Here is a 22,802-nt window from a genome sequence, read left to right on the forward strand (position 1 = left end):
AGCCCTTCTCTTGAAAACATAACAAATCCCTATAGATACCCCATTCAGATACCCCATTCAGATACCCCATTCAGTCTCTTTACATGCCAAAGCCTCAATTGGGGATACCCATAATGGAGTTTTACACTCCAACCATTTTTTATATTTTGCCCATACTCCCATCAGACTCCTTCTTACATAGTGATCAAGGAAGTCTTTATGCACTTTGCTTTTATCATACCACAAATATGAGTGCCAGTCAAACCTTCTATCAAATGCTTCCAAATCAAGTATTCTGGGCTTTCTTAATGTTATCCATTCTTTTAACCACGTCAAACAAACAGCATCAAAATATAGCCTTAAATCAGGCAGCGTAAGACCACCTCTTTCTTTGGCATCTGGTAAGTTTTTAAATTTAATTCTTGGTCTTTTCCCATGCCATACAAATTTAGTTATATCCTTTTGCCATTGCTTGAAACAGGTTAGCGTATTGATTATAGGAATAGTCTGAAAAATAAACAACATTTTAGGTAAGACATTCACAACTGAAATTCTTCCCATTAAAGATAAGTTCATTCTAGTCCATCTTTGCAAATCAACCACCCACCAGTCTCTAAACCCACTGTTCATGCCAGGCTCCACAGAGGCCATTTGCGCATGTGCAGCGGCCTCCAAAATGGCCACCACGCTGATTTATGGAGGCCAAAAAATAACAATGCAGCGGCCCACAGCAGTGATTTTAGAGACTGGCGGGTGAGACGTGGATGTAGTTGGCACATAGCATTTGGCATTTGGCACTGTCAAAAAGACAGTCAAATGAATAGAAGAAATGAAGGTGCGTAATGAATCCTCATAGGGATTCATTGAGGAAACATTATTATACACCAAAGAATCCAAACACTTGAAAAATAGTGACCACACATTTTGCTCCATAAGTCTACTTCTACAAGGTCTAGAGATTAGCTTTTTAAAAAAATGAAAGCTTGGAATCTGGGGAAATTAATGGGAGGGATCGGAATCTCAAACTGATTTGAATAGAATCAGGCACAATTAGATTTGGACCAGAATCTATCCAATGGACCACAGGGGTGAATTGTTTTGTCTCCAAATCACCCGCATCAGCTAGATTCAGGTACAAATCATTTTGTACCCGAATCGATTCATATATCCCTACTGTATTCTTGCTGAGGTTCATTCCAAGCCAAAGTCTAACTTCCTCTCCAATTAAGTGGAGGAGAAACTAGACATAAAAAACATGTTTTCTTCAGTGATTCCACAGGGAGTCCCTAACTTGTAATTGGTGACTTCTCTTTCATTATCACATAGTTTATAGTTAATTTGACTGTCTGTGAAACACTCTATAGAATCTCAGTGACCATTATGCAACTAACAGCTTACTATGAGCGATTATTCCCTCCCTGACGATAGCTCCCTCCCTGCCATCTCCAGATAGGGATGAGAGAGACTTGTGCCTGCATCCTTGAAGACACTGCTTCCAGGCTGTGCAGACAATACTGAGCTAGATTGACTAATGGTCTGACTCATTATATGGCAGCTTCCTATGTCCCTATAATATTGCAGATGTATTGTGAGGGCTCCAGAACTAGACCGAGGGACATGATTTGAAAGGCAATCACAGATCCTTTTCACATTAGACACCAGCCTTCTGAAATGGAGATAGCTGTCAATTAAAGCATCTGTTTTTAGAGAGATTTATACTCAGAATGGTAACAACAGTGTTATTGCTTATATTTGTGCTTCCACATATGGTATGCAAGGCTCATGTTGTCAAATGCATGGTAAATGATCCACACCCTCCACTTCATGATTATTTTCATTCTGGAGACTTCATCATTGGTGGTATCACTTCTCAGACCTTCATTCTCTCCAGTTCAATTGACTTCACTGGAAAACCCCCATCTCCATTGCAAGATGAACTACTGTAAGAAGCTAGTCATGTTTTGTTTTGTTTTTTAAAAAGTTGATTGTACTTCCATTTTTGGTCTGTTTCCTTTTGAGTTCATGCATGATCAGTTCTAGCAGTTGGAACCTAAAAGTAATGGTTTATTGGATTGTGAATGGTGGGGGGAACCCTCACTAGCTTGAATTTAAGAAGTTATTTTTTCTACCAATTTCTGTGTAACACCAAGATTCTCCTTCTCATCCGATGGCTTCCTCTCTGGATCTGCTCCTGCATTATTCCTCATTTTTACTGCAATAATTCATAGTTAATACCAATTGAAGTCATTCAAACAACTGAAACCTGGATAGGACAAGTGTCCTGACCAGGTTTGGGAGCTTTGCTCCCAAATTTTGGTTCTGTGGGTACAAATAGCTAGGTAGAAGAGGGAGAGGTGATTGTGTGGAATCAAGGTAGATTAAAAGCTATCAGTTTTTTCTCCTACCATGATTCCACACAATTTGTTTGTTTGTTTAACATATTTATATATACCGCCCCAAACACAAGTCACTTCTCCCTCCTTCTAACTATTTGTTAGCACCCACACAACCAAAATTTGGGAGCACACAGCTTCCAAATCAGGGTAGGACACTTGTCCTACATAGTTTTCAGTTGTGTGAATGACCTCACTGTCACTGTTGGACATACTGTAAGTTCTACGTTGTAGAATGGCAATTTAAGTAATATATGCCTCTTCTTTCTTATTTACTTACATTCTCACTACATTTATGTTCTATTCTTCCCACAATAATTTGAATACTCTTTGAAGATGAAATCTTAGATATCTCAACCTGTTCTTTTACTTTCCCCTTTTAAGCACATAAATAAAACATTCTATTACATATTTTAATTCCTTAAACTTTCAAGAAAAAAAAATGTAATCTATACAAAATTACTTTGCCAGTCCTCAATGAGACTCACCTACAGTATGAGTAAATTCTAATTTTTAAGGTTTATTTTTTCACTTCAGTATTTCTGTTTTTAAAATAGAACAAATGTTTTGTGATGTTGTTGAGGTAGTGCAGTCTATTGAGACATTTAATTCCCCACTAATTCATAGATTCCTCATGAGTTGGAAACTGCTTACTATATACTTCCAGAGTTTGGGAAAAATATCCCAAAGTGCTTTCAAAATGTTTTGAAGTTGCCAAGGAGGTATCTGAAGTGTACTTTCTTCATCTGAGCCATGCTCAGAAGCCACTCTCAGACTGAATTCTTCATCAAATAAATGGGAGGTGCAGGTTAAATGTGCATACTCAGCATACACTGCAGGTATTACATATGTATCCTGCAGATGTAAATTTCACAGATATCCCAGATTCTTATGTACAGACAAGCTGGCTGTGGAGACTAAATTCCTGAAAAGCGAGTAAGAAAAGGTCAGTGGCCTTCTTCCTTCAGGAATTTTTTCCTGCCCTTCTCTCCCCTGCTGCTTCTGATCAAGAGTATAGTACTGTAAGTAAAACCTTGGTTTTTCAGATTATCACCAAATCCTGCATGACTTTCTTCCTATTAGTCTAGAAAATGGATGTTTCTTTGTAACTACAAAGTTCAGGCTATCCTTCTGACAAAGAATTCAACTCTCTTTTTAGCATACTGCCCCAAAATTACCAGCACATCCTGGCTTTGGCATTTGCAGTAAAGGAAATAAATGAAAACCCTCAGATCTTACCAAATGCCACTTTGGGTTTCCGCATCTATGACAGCTATTTCAATGCAAAATGGACCTACCATGCAACACTGCGACTTACATCCTCATTGGAGAGATTTGTCCCCAACTACTTGTGTGATACCCAGAATAACCTGATTGCAGTCATTGGGGCACTTGACCCTTTAACCTCCCTTCATATGGCAACCATCTTGGATATTTATAAAATTTCACAGGTAGGATTTGTGTAAGTTATTTAATATGTAAATCCTTGGTCCTTACAGGTGCAATTTTGTGCCTTGGATAGAGAAATGGATCCATTTGAAGTAAATGGAGGTACTTAGGCTTAGAAATGGTGGTTGACATACTGCACGTAGCCCATGCTACTACATCTGGGTAAATTGCACTGACAATGCTGTTCCACTCTTTCATAAAGTTGCACAAACACAGTGAGGTGATGCAACACATTATTTCCAATGGGGGTCACATTGCACAACTGTATTTGTGCCATTTTGCAATGAAGCAGGAGGTCCCTGTTTTGCAACACTGATTTTTCATAAATTGCAATTCTCCAAAGGCTTGTGTTGTCTTGCATGGTATGCCAGCTACACTGTTAATAATTCAACACTTTAAACTTTTTTCAACACTTTAAACATTTTTACATGTAAACATTCATATATGATTGCTGTTGCAATGTTATCTTGAATATGTAATTAGGTTCTGCTAATTGAAGAATTGTTTTTATATTCCCTGTTATGTAACTGCTTTTATCAAAAATTTTGTGAAGAGGGAAATCTTTAAACTAAATGCTCCATTTTTAATATATCATACGTAAAATTGGAAATAGGATTTGATGGTATTGTACAAGATTGTGATCAAGAAAAACTTAGTTGGTCTTTAAAATGATGAGAGAGTCCTCAGCCAGTTACTTCGTTTTATTAGTCATTTTACTCCTTTTTAATAACGATCTTTCACTTTTTTTTCTGTTTTGTTTTTGTACAACAGGCTTTGGAAACCAGTCATGAATATATGTTAAATTGTCATGTAATTGGCGTGTAAGGTCTGGGAACTCCATCATGGATCTGTGCTATTAAGAAGAAAAATTTACATTTAAATTTTATGTTTACGTGGGGTTGGCATCTTCTCTCTCTATGAGCAATCTTTTCTTTATCATTCTAATATTTAGATATTTCAGGGAGTTAGAGGAGAGGTTCAAAAATTATTTCCTTAATCCTCTTATATACTATATATAAATATATATATCTCCTTTTATATACTAGACTCTAGACTTATTTTGATCTTTTGGTTTTAATAAGATCTTTACAGTTGAGAGTTGAAATGTTTTTCTTTGCATTTTCTGTATCTTCAATACAAAGTCATAGATTTCCTTGTGGTGTAGTATTATGCAGGGAGGAGAGCCAAACACAAAGTGATAATAGATATACGTGAAGATTTTGTTGCATGATTTGGTGCTGACCTTTACATTTTGGCAGACTGTTGCTCTGCTTTGAGGGACCCCTCTAAGTACTTTGTTGGAGACATAAAAATTATATTTTCATATTATTATAAAAATAATATTATTTATTATTTTAATATTATTATTATTTTGGAGTTCCTGTCAAGAACTCATGGCTTTTAGATATCTGTATAGAACTAATAGCTTTTACAAGTTAGGTAATAACCAACGGTCCCTTCATTTCTTTTTAATATAACATAGCACTGAAATCTGATCCAGGAATTTCCCCCCATACCTTTTTATCTGACATCATAGGCCTATTGAATTTACAGTTCCTTATAGGAGAAGCTGTCTATTGTTCTTGTATCAGTAGGTAAGGTTCTTGAAGGAATTTTTTTTTTTAAAGGTTTTCTCATAGATTTTAGATTGCATCCATTTAGCAGTGATATAAATGGTATTATCTAGTCTTTTGTTTGGAATCATTTTATCAATATCTTTACATGTTAATCAGAAGAACTGGTATGGAAAAGATCAGAAAGAGACCTGTGTATTTAGAACCTTATTTTGAGAAAGCTTCTGGACGATTTTTATACAGGTTTTTGAATTAAAAGAAGGATGATATTTATGCAGGGAAATCATATTCATTGAATGTATGGATTTCAATGAGTTACATTCATGAAGGTTCTATTTTCTGCTGGGTTTGACTTTTTCTTCTTTTTCTCTCTCCTGGCTAATCATAAGCTTTTATTGATATAATATTAATTAATAATATGTTTATTAATACTTTTGAGCTTGTGGGTATGGGATGGGACCCTTGTTGTGGAAGTTTTGCTCTGTGCCTGAATTAATCATAATATTCATGTACAGGTGAAACTCGGAAAATTAGAATATCGTGCAAAAGTCCATTAATTTCAGTAATGCAAATTAAAAGGTGAAACTGATATATGAGACAGATGCATTACATGCAAAGCGAGATAAGTCAAGCCTTAATTTGTTATAATTGTGATGATCATGGCGTACAGCTCATGAAAACCCCAAATCCACAATCTCAGAAAATTAGAATATTACATTGAACCAAGAAGACAAGGATTGAAGAAAAGAACAATATCGGACCTCTTAAAAGTATACAGTGTTCTGTGCTTGATTGGCCAGCAAACTCGCCTGACCTGACCCCATAGAGAATCTATGGGGCATTGCCAAGAGAAGGATGAGAGACATGAGACCAAACAATGCAGAAGAGCTGAAGGCCGCTAATGAAGCATCCTGGTCTTCCATAATACCTCATCAGTGCCACAGGCTGATAGCATCCATGCCACGCCGCATTGAGGAAGTAATTGCTGCAAAAGGGGCCCAAACCAAGTACTGAATACATATGCATGCTTATACTTTTCAGAGGTCCGATATTGTTCTTTTGTGGGGATTGTGGATTTGGGGTTTTCATGAGCTGTACGCCATGATCATCACAATTATAACAAATTAATGCTTGACTTATCTCGCTTTGCATGTAATGCGTCTGTCTCATATATCAGTTTCACCTTTTAATTTGCATTACTGAAATTAATGGACTTTTGCAAGATATTCTAATTTTCCGAGTTTCACCTGTATATGTTGTTGCTTTTTTTCTCTTTTGTTGATTTTCGTTTTGGCTCTCCCTTCTCTACTTTGTTTAACTGCTAGATTTGTAATTTCACTGATGGTAAGACTGAGTCCTGTGTTAAGACTTTCTTATTCTATAATTATACACACACACACACACACACACACACACACACACACACACACATATAAAATTACTATCTGTATCTTGCATATAGAGGAGGTTTTTTATGATGGATATGCTCCTCTGTGTAATCATGTATACTCTTGGAGATGTAACCTTTTCTGTTTTTGCTTATACTAACAATAAATGCATTATAAAATCTTTTTAAAAATTCAACACTTAAAACAATGTTGGTAATGTGGGGGCCACTGTGCTGTAGTGGTTAAGGGGTTGGACGAGGACAGGGAAGACCCAGGTTCAAATCCCTGTTCAGTCATGAAACTTACTGGGTGACTCTGGGCCAGTTCATTCTCTCTGAACCTGACCTACCTCACAGGGTTGTTCCGAAGAAAAGCATAACCACATATATGTGGAGCTCAGAGCTCCTTAGAGGAAGAGCAGGATACAAATGCAAAAATAAAATAATTAAATAATACAATGTAATGCAACCTCAAGAAATATTTCAGTTCTACTGAGAAGCATCAGCCCTAGGCATCCATGAGCAGCTAGTGATGGACAAGCAGCTACTGACGCTTTATATTTGATTGTTTTTATGCCTTCCTCTTCTCTTTAGCTCACCCATGGTCCTGCTCCAGTGATGAATGATAAAACCCCAGGACTTCCCTTCTATCAGATGTTCCCAAATGAACAACTTGCATATCAGGGGATTCTCTCTTTGCTTCTTCATTTCAGCTGGATGTGGATTGGGGCCGTGGTAATCGACAATGCCAATGGAGAAAGATTTGTGCAAGCTGCATTACCATTGTTTTCCAAGAGTGCTATTTGCTTTGAGTTCATAGAAAGAATCCCACAAATAACATTAATCTCAAAAATTTTGGACATCATGCAGCAAGGGACACAAATACTTGATAAAGTCATGGAGAGTAAAACCAATGTGCTAGTGGCCTATGGCGAATCTTATTCTGTGGCAATTTTTAAATATGTGGCATACTTATCCCAAGCAGAGCCTGCACCAAAAGGTAAAGTGTGGATAGGAACAGCCCAGATGCAGCCTACTTCATTTGTCTTTCAAAGGACATGGGATATAGAAATATTTCATGGTACAATATCTTTCTCAGTTCATTCCAATAATCTACCAGGATTTCGCCAGTTTGTTGAAAGAAGAAACCCTATCAAGGCAACAGGGGATGGTTTTATCCAGGAGTTCTGGGAAAAGGTTTTCAGTTGTGTGTTACCAGATCTAGTACTGAATGAGGTGGTGGGGAATGTTTGTACAGGAGAGGAACACCTAGAGAGCCTTTCTGACTGTTTTTTTGAAATGAACATGACTGGCCACAGCTACAACATCTACAACGCTGTGTATATGGTAACCCATAGTATATTTGCCATGTTCTCATCTAGGCTTCAGCAAAGAGCAATGAAGGACAGAGGAGGATTCAAGCTTCAGAATAAACACTTCTGGAAGGTAATGGGCTGAACAAGCTTCTTTGGGAGCACTTCCTCTAAATGTGTGTAGCAACAGGCCACAATTTGTCTAACAAAATGTCTCTACAAATTTTTTCTTTCTCTCCTCACCAGCTAAAAATGTGGGAATTGTTCTTATTCAAGTGCTGTTCTCCATTTTCCTTGTTGTTTTCTATAAGTACCCAATATACATAGTACAGATTGAGGCAATTCTCACGATTGGCCAAAATCGGGCTAAGGGAGCCTAGCCTGATTTCGGCTGAGTGTGAGAACCACTGGGCTCACAGGCGAGCCTGGTTTCTTCAAAGTGGATGACCCACTTAATCAGCCCACCCCTTAGACGAGGTTAGCAGAGCGAGTGCTCCACTAATCCCATATATTTGATCGTGTGTTGCTGTGCCATGACTCTGCGCCACAGCAACACATGAGGAGATCCCTGCCCGGAGGCTGAAACATGAGGAGATCCCCGGCCCTGGAGGTCTCTCCAGCATGCCCGGCACACTCGCGCGAGGCATCATGGACCTTCCAGGGGCCATGCAGCCCCCGATCGCTGCAGCCCCCACCGGCTCCATAATGGAGCCAACAGTTGTGTGGGTAGTCGATCCGGCTGCCCAGGGCTGCCAGCGTGCTCGTCTGCAGGGAGAGTGTATTCAGCCCACTTTCCCCGCAAACCTTCTCTCGGCGCTTCCCACTGATTGTGGGAAGCACCTCAATATGTTAACATTTGCTTAGTATCTTCTCCTACTATTTTTGTTCCTGAAATGTGAGATATACTCCATAATTCTTCCCCCGCCCCCAGTGTCCTATTTATGCTACCTTGCTATCAAGAAAAACTCTGCTAGTGAAAGCGTAGTAGGCCATCTTGGGCTTTTACTTTCATTAAACTTGATTAATAACAACACTTCTGTCTCTGGAACCTGATTTCATATATTCATTTTTCTGGAGCATCTCATGTTATTAAGTTTTTTTTAATTATTATTAAGAGCTTTAATAATATAAAATAACAGAATGGCTGATATACTGTGCAATATTACACATCCAGTGAAATGTAAAGTTTATGCTGCTTTTAAGAGGACTGTTGTGCCTCACAATTTGAGAACACTGAGGCCATTATATGGATTATGGCCTCACTGCTCCCCAACTCAATTTGTGCAATTTTTGTGCTTGTGCAGCAGCACAAACATTACATCATACCAAGGAAATAAAGTTGCACAGCATGTCAGCCAGCTTAAACTCTGACTCTTACAACAGCTCAATGCATTTTCACCAACTAAGTCACCATTGAAACATGAGATGGTTAGTTACGTTCACCATGTTTTAGAGCAGAGGCTGCTAATAAATATCCTTCTAAAAACAAGTGGAACAAAGGAATACTCTTCTTAAATAATGAGAGTTGTTTATGGAAATACCTGTCACCCATTTTATTTTATTTTATTTTATTTTATTTTATTTTATTTTATTTTATTTTATTTTATTTGCATACCGCCTCTCCAAAAATGGCTCAGGGAGGTAGAGGGGCAAGAATAATGCAAATACCGGTTTAAAATGGAGGAGAATGGATGAATCCCTTTAAATACTGGATGGTGGACACAATCCTCTTTAAAAAGAGAATAATGTATAGATGCAAGTTAAAAAGAGGCAAAAATAGATGGGGAATAATAATACAATCTCTTTTGGGGAAAGAGGGGAATAACCTTTGTCTAGCACACAAACTCTACCACAAATTACTTACTTACTTACTTACTTATTTAACTTGTATACCTCCCAATCTTTCATCCCTGGGTGGTTAACAATGACATGAAAACAATTAAAACAAGTATAAAAGGTTAAAACAGTTTATCAATTTAAAAACAGTATAACATTAAAACCTACAAATTTAAAAAGCTGAAAAAGCTTGGGTGAAGAGATGGGTCTTCAGATGTTTCTTAGAAATAGTCAGAGATGGGGAGGATCATATCTCAGCAGGAAGCACATTCCCCAATCTCGGGGCAGCAATCGAAAAGGCCTTTCTCCATGTGGCTACCAGATGAGCAGGCGGTAACTGGAGACAGCACTCTCGCTCTGGGCCACCTCAGCAAGTGCAGTTATGGGGCTGCTGAAACCTCCATTCTTCCCTAGGAAGAAAAACTTTGGGGGTTGGGTGGCTGTTGCAACCCATGGGTGCTCCACAATAGGGAATAATCAGATGGTTCGAGTCCCATTATACCCTATGAGATATATATATATATATATATATATATATATATATATAAATTCATTAAAAATCATACGAGTGTCTGATTGCTTTGGGATTTGGGTGGCAGGTTCCCATGGGTGCCAGCTACCACCCCACCTACATTTGGACATTCAAACCACTTCAAACTGCTTCAAAATGGTTCTAATTAAAACCGAACCAGGGGGTTCAAGCAAAACCAAAACCAAACCGCCCCCTCCTGGTTCGAACCCGGTTCAAATTCGAACCGAACCGGGCAAACCAGTTTTGTGCACATCCCTGCGGTAGGGTACTGTTCCATACTGCAGTGTGATGGCTCACTTTTAATTTACTATGAATATCCATTTGGGAGCGGGGGAAATGAAACTGGAGAAGAGTCCATAGAGTGCAGGATTATTGTATTTTTAGACATTATTTCTCCCTCTCTCTCTCTCTCTCTGGCCTACTTTCCTGAAGGACAGTACAATAAGCTTATGAAATCACTCATCTCTCTCTCTCTCTTTCTCTCTCTCTCTCTCTCTGTCCCTAACAATTTCTCAATGCCTGAACCAATTTGAACCAAATTTGGTACTGTAATCAGGACACATAGGGACACCTCAAAGGCATCATACACCCTGATTCAAGATAGTGGATGTGTGAACTTTTTGAGGCCCAAGTGGGTTAAATTGTGGACTGCCTAACCAATCTGCACCAAATCTAGTACAATTGTAGTGAAACACATAGAGACACCTCAACAGCATAGTTTGTGATGATGTCATCCACCCTGATTCAAGACTGTGGATGCATGAATGTTTGAGGTGCAAGTGGGCTAACATGTGAACTGCTTAACCATTTTGAGCCACATAAGCTACAGTGTCAGGGACACAAAGGGGCACCTAAATGGTGTAGTTTGTAATGATGTCATCTACCCCAATTCAAGATTGCAGATGCACTAAAGTTTGAGGCACAAATGGGAACCAATTTGGTCCAAATTTAGTACTGCTGTAGCGACACATAGGGACACTTCAATGGCATCGTTTGTGATGATGTCATCCACCCCAATTCAAGGTGGTGGATGCATGAATTTTTGGAGGCAGAAGTTGGTAATTATCATTTATTTATTTATTTATTTATCTATCTATTTATTTATTTATTTATTTATTTATTTATTAAAACTTTTATACCACCATTCCAAAAGGCTTTGCTTTCACCACAATTAAGATTGTGGTGAAAGCAAAATATGCAGATTAGTTCTTAACAGAACTACTTGTTACATTTTTAGTATTAATTCCTTATTATTCTTTATAAAACTACTTAAAATATCCACCTGACCAAACTATTTGAATTATTTACAATCAACATCTATATATTTAATTTTCTAAGGCATACCCATGGCTAATCCCATGTGTGGCAGCTCTCGCCAGAGTTTGGAGAGCTGCTGGCTAGGCTAACCACAGGATGGGTGGGAGAGGGGGAAATGGTGGTGGCGGTGGCACCCAAAGAAAACTGTGGCAGGTGGACAGCCAGTGGAAGAACAAGCGGGAGGACAAAATGGCCGCAGGCCACACGTTGCATGGGTGGGCAAAATGGTGGGGGACGGGCAGGGAAAATGGCGGTGACGACTGCCGGGGAAGAAGGCAGCAATGGCAGCTGTCTGGTGAGCGAGTCAGTGGGCAGGGGAAATAAGAAGCCAGGCGGGTGGCCAGGGAGGTGGGAGAGAAAACAACGGTGATGGGGGAAACAGCAGGTGGGGGAGGGGGAGGTAGCAGTGCGGCAGGCAGTTAGAGGCACAGATGCTTTGCACCCGGCCCACCTAGCTCCCATATATTTCTAATTAGGATATATTGGCTGACATCCAGGCTCATGCTGCACTAGTTAAAGGAAAAATTAAAACATTTAAGAAGGTCAAACAATTGAGAGTGTGTTCAAAGTTGCACTGTCTGTTGTGCTCTCAGTCTGCTTGTGCAAGTGTTAAGCAAGTAAGTAAAAAATGAAAATTGTACCCATCCAGGGCAGATGCTTGCAAGATGTGACAATGGTGGCATTTTCTAATCTCTTGCCTTTTCCATTTCCATGTAGCTCCATCATTTTCTGAGAGATGTCTCATTTAACAATAGTGCAGGGCATACAGTTTCCTTTGACAAGAATGGAGAAATTGTAGCCGCCTTTGATGTTCTCAACTGGATTATTTCCGCAAATCACTCCTTTTATAGTGTGAAAGTTGGGAGGATGGATCCCCAGGCTCCTCCAGACCACACATTCGTCATCAATGAGAGTGCCATAAAATGGCACAGATGGTTTAATCAGGTAGGATACACATGTCATTGGTTAAGTCCTTCCATTTGGAATGAGTGCTAAAGCTATTGTGGGCTGAATTCATGTGTTTGCACATCTGCTAATGGAAATTTAGACTGCATGTACAAAACAATGGGTTCCATCTGAAAAGAAGTAATATGATTGCACAATAGTTGTCGTCATCTGAATCCTATGCCCCGTCCTGGGCACCACATTTTTAAGGTGGATTTTAACAAATTGGAGTTCTTTCAACAGAGGGGAAACAAGATGGTCAGATACTTGGAAAACAAAATGAAGAAAGTTGACAGAGCTGGATATGTTAAACTCAGAAAAAAGAAAACAGTGGTGGTTGGCAGCACTCTTCAAATAACTAAAGCCTGACAATTATTAGAGGGCAGATACTTGTTTTCTGCTTCCTGCAAGGTAGTAATAGATCTGTTGACATAAGAGGGAGATTTTGATTGATCAGTAGGATACATTTCTTAACAATCAGAGAAGTGGACAAGCCTACTGGAAAAAAAATCTTTGAAGAAAAGTAGCCTCTGATGACCATTAATGTTGTTTGAAGTCTTATTGATTCAATGTTTTCCTTCTTCGATAAATAAAATATTCTCCATCCAGTAATAGAGACATCAGATTTTATTTTAGGTGAGTTTTTACGGGATAATATTTCACATACTGGACACCAGAACTCAGAAGTCAGCTCTTGGTTCACAGCCCTACTAAACTCAGAGGGGGTGGTAACCTCAAGTATGCCTTCTGCTTATGATAATAACTTTTGATCAGGCTTGTGGAGGAGAAGGTGATTCATTGATAAATCCTTTTGATTACAATCGAACTAGATGCTATGAATGCAGATGTGAAGGGGAAGAATAACACTAATGGAGAGCAACCTGAAACATTAAATAAGTGAAGGGTCAAGACAGGGAAGCGGGGTCTCACAATCAGTGAGACCCACTTTTGCTGCTATTGCGGGGAGAGCGGGCTAAGCCTGCTCTCCCTTCAGATGATTGTGGCGGGAGCCCTGGGAGGCCGGATCGGCTGCCCATACAATTGCTGGCTCCATGACGGAGCCGGCGGGGGCTGGGGGGAGCAGGGGGCGATCGGGGGCCTGCATGAGCACACAGGGCATGCTGGCAAGACCCCCGGAGCCAGGAGGTGGCTTTTCACCTCCCCTCTGGGGGTCTCCTTGTGAGTAACCGTGGCATGAAGCCACACTGCAGCTACTCACGATTATTAAAACTAGGTTTGCAGAGCACTCGCTCCTCAAACCTGGTTTAAGGACAGGGGTACTTAGGCGGGTTACCTGCCTAGGAACCACCAGGCTTGCAGCTGAGCCCAGTGGTTCACATGATGGGGCCAAATCTGGCTAACAGAGGCTAGCCCGATTTTGCCCCATCATGTGAATAGCCTCAGGATCTGGGATGGAAGGGTGCCATGGGATGTGGAAGCCAAAGGTTTCCCATCTTGAGTGGTCTGGGTTTGCTTTGAGTTCCTCTTTGGCACACCCTAAGGTGTTCAGAGTAAGCAGTGAGATGCACTCTTTGATACTATGTTGAGTTTTTGAGCTAGGGCATAATCACCTGATCAAGTGAGATTCATTTAATTTAAATTGTAAATGTTATGATCCTTAAGGATACGTAACCAGAGAACATGTGGGCAAAAGGGAGGTACCGCAGACTCAGGATAAATTGCAGATGGGTCAATTTCTAAAAAATCTGAAGAAGAATCCCTATGGGAACACCCCCCTCCCCCCCACACACAAAAAACCTGCCTACATGTAACTCAACTGAGTGGAATGTTCATGGACTTAGTGGGCAGTTAACAGTCAACCAAGTGAGCAGATCTCATGAATTCAGTGATGAACATGTGTGGGGGTTGGGCAGAAGGAAGGCTTGAACAAAAAGAGCACAACATTTCTCAGCTTGAAGAGTACTCCCTCAAGACAGTCACAACCTCTTCTGCTTTTGAGGGGAAAAGATGTGTGGGTGGGCATTACAGTTGACTGTGATGTGGTGTGTTGCCAGGCAGATTGTAGGGAAAGGTTTGGGGGCCATGGAGTAGGAGGAGGTTGCTAGAGTGTCTCTGTGTGTAATCTGCTCTAGGTGCACATGTCTGTGGTGGGAGCACAGGTGAGGATGAGTGACATGCAAGTGCCCTGGATAGGTAATGGGTGTGGGTGTTCACAATCAGTGCATCCCAGTCAGAACAGTGGGGGAGATAACTAACCCAGATTGTAACCAAATCAACAATCCCAGTTAACAAAGTCTGTCATACAAAACATTTCCACCTGGTTGATACTTTCCATCTCCAGGCAAATGACACTTAAGAAAATAAATCCTTTATTACTGTCCCCTCATATATTATTATTATTATTATTATTATTATTATTATTATTATTATTATTATTAATATCCCGCTCTTCCTCCAAGGAGCCCAGAGCGGTGTACTACATACTTGAGTTTCTCTTTCACAACAACCCTGTGAAGTAGGTTAGGCTGAGAGAGAAGTGACTGGCCCAGAGTCACCCAACTAGTTTCATGGCTGAATGGAGATTTGAACTCAGGTCTCCCCGGTCCTAGTCCAGCACTCTAACCACTACACCACGCTGGCTCTAATAATAATAATAATAATAATAATAATAATAATAATAATAATAATAATAAATTGCTGGCATAGGAGGAAACCACAGAACGTTGGTTCTCATATCACTTAAGATATGAAAAGGCCCCAGGATGTTATGGAATCTATGATCATTGTTCTCAAGATTATAATTTATAATCTTTGGTATGTGGATTAGGTGCAGCCAATTTCTGTATGTAGTGAGAGTTGCCATCCTGGTTCAAGGAAGAAAGTGAAGGAAGGAGAACAATTTTGCTGCTATGATTGCATCTCGTGTCCAGAAGGGGAAATTTCAAACCAAAAGGGTAAGAAATATATACATCAGGATTTGATTCTAAGGGAGGTTCTCTTAGTAATCACAAATTTATCATTTCAGAGCCCTGTTTACAGGACAGGAGGCAGAAGGGTTTTTTGTTTTGTTTTTTAGCATGCTGCTTCTAGAGATTTTATAGGTTTCAAATTGCATCAATCATAATACTCTTGTAGACTGGCTTTCCAGGAAAGGAGTTGGGACACCACTTTGTGATGATTCTGCTATTTAGTATAGAGTAGAGGTGAGAGGATGCTTCCATTTTGTAGGTAGCTGTGCAACCCCTTTAGGATGAAACCAAAATTCCAAAGAAAAATGCTAATAAAGGATCATTTATTTCTGCTTTGGAAATGCAAGCTAGAAGGGGTTGGCATAAATGCCAAATAAATAAGGCCCTGTTCACACATTATGCTCAATGCTCATATATCTGTACTGTATGCATAGGTAGAAATCTCTACACAGGTATAGATATTTACATGTTATACTTAACACAGGTACAGCAATACAATTATTATATGTACAATGCATTTGAGAGGTCTGTAGCCAGACTAACTTTTAAATTAACACAAGAGCAGTCATTTACACAAAAGCACATATGAATATACAGGCATCTGAACACAAGTACAACATAATGAGGTCATTCACACAATCAAAAACTGTTTTACCCAGGTTTGGGAACTGTGTGTGCTCTCAATTTTCAGTTGTGTTGAAGCAAGGTACAAGGAAAACCTGGGTAGAAGTATTGTGTGGAAGCAAGGTAGGATGAGAACCTTGGTAGCATTTCCTCCTACTTTGCTTCCACAGAATCACTTCTACCCAGGTTTTCCTCTTACTTTGCTTCCACACAACTGAAAATTGGGAGCACACACAGCTCCCAAACCTGGGAAGAACATAGTTTTTGATTGTGTGAATGACCTCAATGACTGAATAGAGCTAGATATAGCAAGACTCTGATATAAAACAAATTCTTAGAGCTTTGTGGATTAAAACAAAGTTCCTTTCTTAGGCCCACAAAACTTAATGCAGCTGTATAATTTTTTATTTCAAAGAGTGTTCAGTGTTCTTTAAACATTTTTATTCTACAGGATCAGCACTGAATGGTTCCCCAGATTTGAATGGAGAATATTTTACTAGGTGCTGGTAGATTTATGACATGTTTTTGATAATGAAACTACATTTTCTTTTCCTCCCCCACAGATATGAATGACTGTGATAAATGCACAGATGAAAATTATCCAAATAGAAACCACGATTTATGTATTCCAAAGGACATAAGCTTCTTGTCTTATGAAGAACCCTTGGGGCTCACTTTGTCCAGTTTTGCTCTTATCCTTTCTTTTATCACAGCTCTGGTGCTACGGACATTTATGAAGCACCACAACACTCCCATTGTCAAAGCCAACAACCAGCACCTCACCTATACTCTCCTCATCTCCCTCCTGCTCTGCTTCCTCTGCGCTTTGCTGTTCATCGGCCATCCTGCGAAGGTGACGTGTCTCTTCCGACAAACTGCTTTTGGCATCATCTTCTCTATGGCTGTTTCTTGTGTGCTGGCAAAAACCATCATGGTAGTTCTCGCTTTCATGGCCACCAGGCCAGGATCCAGCATGAGAAGGTGGGTGGGGAAAAGACTGGCCAACTCTATTGTTATTTCCTGCTCCCTTATTCAAACAGGGATTTGTGTTGTGTGGCTGGTGATATCTCCCCCATACCCAGATGTTGACATGCATTCAGTGGTTGAGAAAATTGTACTGGAATGTAATGAGGGGTCTGTAATTTTCTTTTACCTTGTCTTGGCATATATGGGCTTCTTGGCCACTATAAGTTTCACCGTGGCTTTTCTTGCCAGGAAACTACCTGACAGTTTCAATGAAGCCAAATTTATCACATTCAGCATGTTAGTGTTTTGTAGTGTTTGGTTATCATTCATTCCAACCTATCTTAGCACCACTGGAAAATACATGGTAGCTGTGGAGATCTTTTCTATCTTAGCCTCCAGTGCTGGGCTGCTGGGTTGCATCTTTTCCCCTAAATGCTACATTATAATGCTGAAGCCTCAGCTGAACAACCGGGAACAGCTAATAAGAAGAAGGGATCACTGAATGTAAAGACTCTGTCATTTCCATTGTTCTCCAACTCAGAACTGTCTGTATTTGTGTGTGTATTTCTGTGTACATGAGTACACCATAATTATTATTAATAATCATAATCATGATCATAATATGGAAATATGAACCAAGTTTTGCTTAATGGGAAGTAATCCTTAATGTTCGCCAGTCATCTTTTCCCAGACTTCCTTTGAGCAGCTCTACTTGAAATCCTGAATCTCCTTTTTCATTTCACAGGAGATGATGTCCTTTTTAGTGATTTCTGCTGAGAACACCATAGCATTAAATTCTATTCATCTCTTAGACTGATGCATCAGTGCATAAATATAATCTCTGGAAAGGTTTAGCACTGGCTATAGAACTTATAGATTATGTAAGATTCTGAAAAATAGTAAATTATGGTGCAAGGACTAACTTTATCAACAATGCCCCAAATGTTCCACAGCACTATTTGATGTCTTCCATGAGTTAGATCATTTGGACAATTGGTCACCAGTTCCAGAAGCTGAAATTGCTGATATCATCACTATCAGTGAAGAAAATGGTATTTGTGGAGAGGTTTTCAAAGAGAATTTGAATTGTTGGGTCCCTTTATCATGTCATATATTTGAATACATAAATTTCACTAGTTATATACTATCAGGATGGAACCAAAGCATAATTCAAAAATGAGATAAAACCCTCCCTTCCAATAACAGGCCAATAAGCTTGATTGATTAGTAGCAAAAATATATGCTAAGTATTTCCTCATTAGCCACCTAATGGCACAGCAGGGAAATAACTTGCCTAGGGAGCAAGAGGTTGCTGGTTCGAATCCCCACAGGTATATTTCCCAGACTATGGGAAATACCTATATTTCCCATAGTCTGCAGTAGCGATATAGGAGGATGCTGAAAGGCATCATCTCATACTGCATGGAAGATGTCAATGGTAAACCCCTCCTGTATTCTATCAAAGAAAACCACATGGCTCTGTGGTTGACTCTCCAGGAGTCGACACCAACTCAACAACACAACTTTACTTTATTTGCTCATTAAATTGGGGTCCTAGGAAATAGAAAACATTGTGTCCAGAAAAGAGAAGAAGGATTTAGCAATGGATATTCGACCATAGATAATTGTTTTTACTAACAGTCAAGGTAGGGCAAGCTATTTGAAGCTTGTGTTGATCCAAAAGCAGCTTTTGACACTGTCGATTGAGAGCTACTGTGGCCTAAGCTCACACTAATATTGATCAACACCTGAGGCTGTCTTCTTCAGGCCCCCTTACCACTTCAGTTCCAACTAGCAGAGGAGTTAAGCAAGGCTGTGTTCTGGCTCCCTTTCTTCAAATTATGGAGGACAGGTTCTGTTTCAATTAGTGGATGAGAAACTAGATGTGAGAAACATCTTTGTTTCAGCAATTCCACAGGGAACCTCCAACTTTTAATTGGTGACTTCCTTCCCTTTAATTATCACATAGTCTGTAATTAATTCTACTGCCTGTGAAACCTGCTGTGGGATTTGTGTAAGGACTACTTATACAACGAATAACTGGCAGTGAAAAAAAATTGCATATATACTCTGAAAGATTGGGAGCTAGAAATAGTGACATGAATCTGATAGGTGATCACAGATACTTTAAACAACCTGCCTTCTCATATAGTGGCTAGCCTTTTGATAGATGCCAATGGGGAATCTCTTTGTAATGAGATTTCTACTCAGAATAGTGATATTAATTGTGGTCCTGCTTCCACATATGGCATGCATGGCACACATTGGCAAATGCATGGTAAACAATCCCCATCCTCCGCTTCATGAGTATCTTCAGTCAGGAGACCTCATCATTGGTGTCATCACTTCTCAGACATTCATTTTCTCCAGTTCAATAAACTTCATGGAAGGACTCCCACCTCCACTAATGAATGAACTTGTGTAAGCAGATTATTTTAAATACTGGTTGCATTTCCAAGATTTGTTCTCTTCTGTTTGGGGCACTGGATGATCAGTACTTCCAGCAGCAGCCCATAAGCAATGGCTTTTGGGGAATTTTTGCAGGGCAACCCCTCTCTAGCTTCAGTTTCCGATTTTCTTCTTTCTATCAATTTCTGTGCCACATCAAAATCCTCTCTCTCATTTTATGGCTTCCTCTCTTAATCTGCTCCTGCATTCCGTTTCCTGCTTTAATTTGGCAATTGTATACAGGTGGAACTCCTCATTCGTGGAGGTTCTATTCCGCAGCTGTACCACAGATATGGAAACTACAAATAAGGAAACATTGATTCTATGGGATTGCAGGGGTTACGTTCCTGGTTGGCCATTTTTGGCCAAAATGCCCCCAAATCAGCCAAAAATGGCCCCAAATCAGCTGAAAATGGACGGTTTTCACGGGGAGGGAGCTCCTTACCTGTCTTTGCTGCTCCCCCTGCATTGTATTGTGCTCCAAAACAGTTAAAAACCAGCCAAAAATTGCACTCCCCCCTTTAAAAATAAATAAATCAGGAGCCATTTTTTGGCTCCAAAAACCAAAATGGCGGCCGGAAATAACCTCCATGGGCAAACCATTCTTGCCTTCTATGGGACATAGCATTCCAAATAATTGTGAACTATTATGTTTGCCTCACTCCTCAACAGATTTAGAGGCATATCAATTTCATTAGTTCTGATCTTATCAGCATTATTTTAGCTTCTCTTAAATTTCCTAAAGGCCTTCAAGACCCTTGAAGAATTATATACAGCTGCCTTATATTGTTTTGACCATTGGCTTACTAAGCTCAGGACAGTTTACTCAAAGAGGAAGCTAGGCTCACCTTTGAAGAAGTATATGCAGCTGCCATTTACTAATTCAAAGCACTGGGCTATCTAGCTCAAACTAGAAACTCAAACTGGAAACCAAACTGGCTCTCCAAAGTCTGTGGTGGAAGCATCTAACAGGAGATGCTGGTAATTGATTCTAGGACCATTTATAACCAAAGCATATGCTCTACCTCAAGCTGCAGCCTCTTCACTTCTACATTTTCCCCCTTTGGGTTATATGAGGTTGAAAATTTGGGAAAGAAATCTACTAATGAAGAAGTTACTATGTTACACCATGTAAATTTTGTTCAGTTCACTATAGCACATGAGATACATTTATGTAGCATCTTGATTACAACACTCTTGAACCAAACTAGGAAAAAGTGAGTTGCTGTTTGTCACCCCTTCACAAGAGGACATGAAAAAAATTACCCCACTTCTCATAATGATAATCCCCTTTCCCTTTTTATTCTGTTCTATCTTTACCCTTTCATTCTTAATGCTTTAAAGTATAGATGTACACTTTATGTACATCTGTACATAAAGATGTAGAGTTAAGATGTACTATAATTGCATGATGACAGTACTAACAGGGACATAATCTTGTGTAGCACAATTAAGAATCATTGCTGGCCTGGGCTTACACATATTCATTTCCCAGGACCATTTTTGTGCTATAAAGCACCCATGCCTTTTATATTCTGCTACCATTGCTTCCCTCCTTCTTTTTGGGTGTGCTGTTCCAAAAGGCCCCACTTGGTGTGCCGTAAACTTTGGTCTGAGAGAAACTCCTTTCTGTAACCTTGGAGAAGCCACTGCCAGTCTGTGTACAAAATACTGAGCTAGATGTATTGGTCATCTTATTCGGCATATGGCAGCTTCAGAGTTTTACTGTGTAGCTTCAGAGGTATCTCTCCTACACATGTACATCACTGAGAAGACAGCTCTCTCTTGCGTGGAGTGATTTACAGCTGTTCCCCTTCCCTGCCAACCACTTTTCTGAGACACCTCAGCATACCCCAATTAGCAGACCTTGGCCACTAGTGTATACACTGCCTTTCTCCTGAGCCAGAAGTCTCACTGATTTGGTTTCCCTCCCTGCAAAAAAAGTCCTTCACCTCCTTCCAGAAAAGAACATCAGCATCTTGTTCATCCTTGCTTTTCAGTTCCATAGAGCAGACTTGAATAGGTATATGATTGTAATTCCTTCTCTTTCTCTCTCTCTCTCTCTCCTTCTCTGTCTATTCTATAAGCTTCAACTGATATGCTAGCTGCATCCGTTGCTTGAGATAAACGACCTCAGAACAGTGGTACATATGCTGGTAAACTCCAGACTGGATTACTGTAATGTGTTCTATTACTACAGCTGGTCCAGAATGAGGCTACCAGGCTGGTCTCTGGGTCATCTCGGAGAGACCATGTTACTCCCATATTGAAAGAGCTACACTGGCTGCCAATAGGTTTCTGGGCAAAATACAAGGTGCTAGTTATAACCTATAACGCCCTAATGGCTTGGGCCCTGGGTATTTAAGAGAATGTCTTCTTCGTCATGAACCTCACCGCCCATTGAGATCATCAGGAGAGGTCCATCTGCAGTTGGCACTGTTTCTTCTGGTGGCTACTCGGAGATGGGCCTTCTCCACTATGCCCCGAGGCTTTGGAATGCGCTTCCTGTTGAAATAAGAGCCTGCCCATCTCTGGCAGCTTTGTAAAAGTCTTTAAAAGCATATCTGTTCACCCAGGCTTTTAATTAAATATTGTTTTAGATTTTTAAAATTGTAATGTTTTAAATTTTTCTGTTGTTTTTGCTTTGTTGTAAACTGCCCAGAGATGTAAGTTTTGGGAGGTATAAAAATATGTCAAATCAATCAATCAATCAATCAATCAATCAATCAATATTGCCCCCTCTTCTCTATCATCTGTGACAGATCCCTGTAGGCTGAGATTTATTTATTTTATGTATTTATTTAAAATATTTATACCCTGCCCCTCCAGCTGACCCAGGGGAGAGATTACAAAGGGAAACATGGAGGAGGTTCCAGGCAGCTGCAATCCATAGGTTCAGCCTCTTGGTAGGCATCTAACTCTGGGCAAATGTTGTGCTTAGGAGTACAATCTTAATGGATTAATGCTAATTAAATGGCCCCAACTATGTCCAAGTGACTTCTCACCATGGCAGCTCATTAGGGAGGAGAGCTGGTCTTGGGGTAGTGAGTATGAATTGTTCCTTTTGCTAAGCAGGGTCCACCCTGGTTTGCATTTGAATGGATGACAA

The 22,802-nt window shown here is 39.9% G+C and overlaps 1 protein-coding gene across 1 annotated transcript; it reads left to right on the top strand.

The window, feature by feature from the left end:
• Positions 1-1,775: 1,775 nt before the first annotated feature.
• LOC128330977 (vomeronasal type-2 receptor 26-like) lies at positions 1,776-17,747 on the top strand. The gene is made up of 6 exons (XM_053264345.1): positions 1,776-1,921; positions 3,532-3,823; positions 7,377-8,228; positions 12,498-12,725; positions 15,514-15,640; positions 16,843-17,747. The coding sequence occupies exons 1-6, from the start codon at positions 1,776-1,778 to the stop codon at positions 17,745-17,747; spliced, it is 2,550 nt and encodes an 849-aa protein (XP_053120320.1).
• Positions 17,748-22,802: the final 5,055 nt, after the last annotated feature.

Source organism: Hemicordylus capensis, chromosome 6 (genome assembly GCF_027244095.1).
Source record: "Hemicordylus capensis ecotype Gifberg chromosome 6, rHemCap1.1.pri, whole genome shotgun sequence".
In the NCBI taxonomy this organism is placed as follows: Eukaryota; Metazoa; Chordata; class Lepidosauria; order Squamata; family Cordylidae; genus Hemicordylus; species Hemicordylus capensis.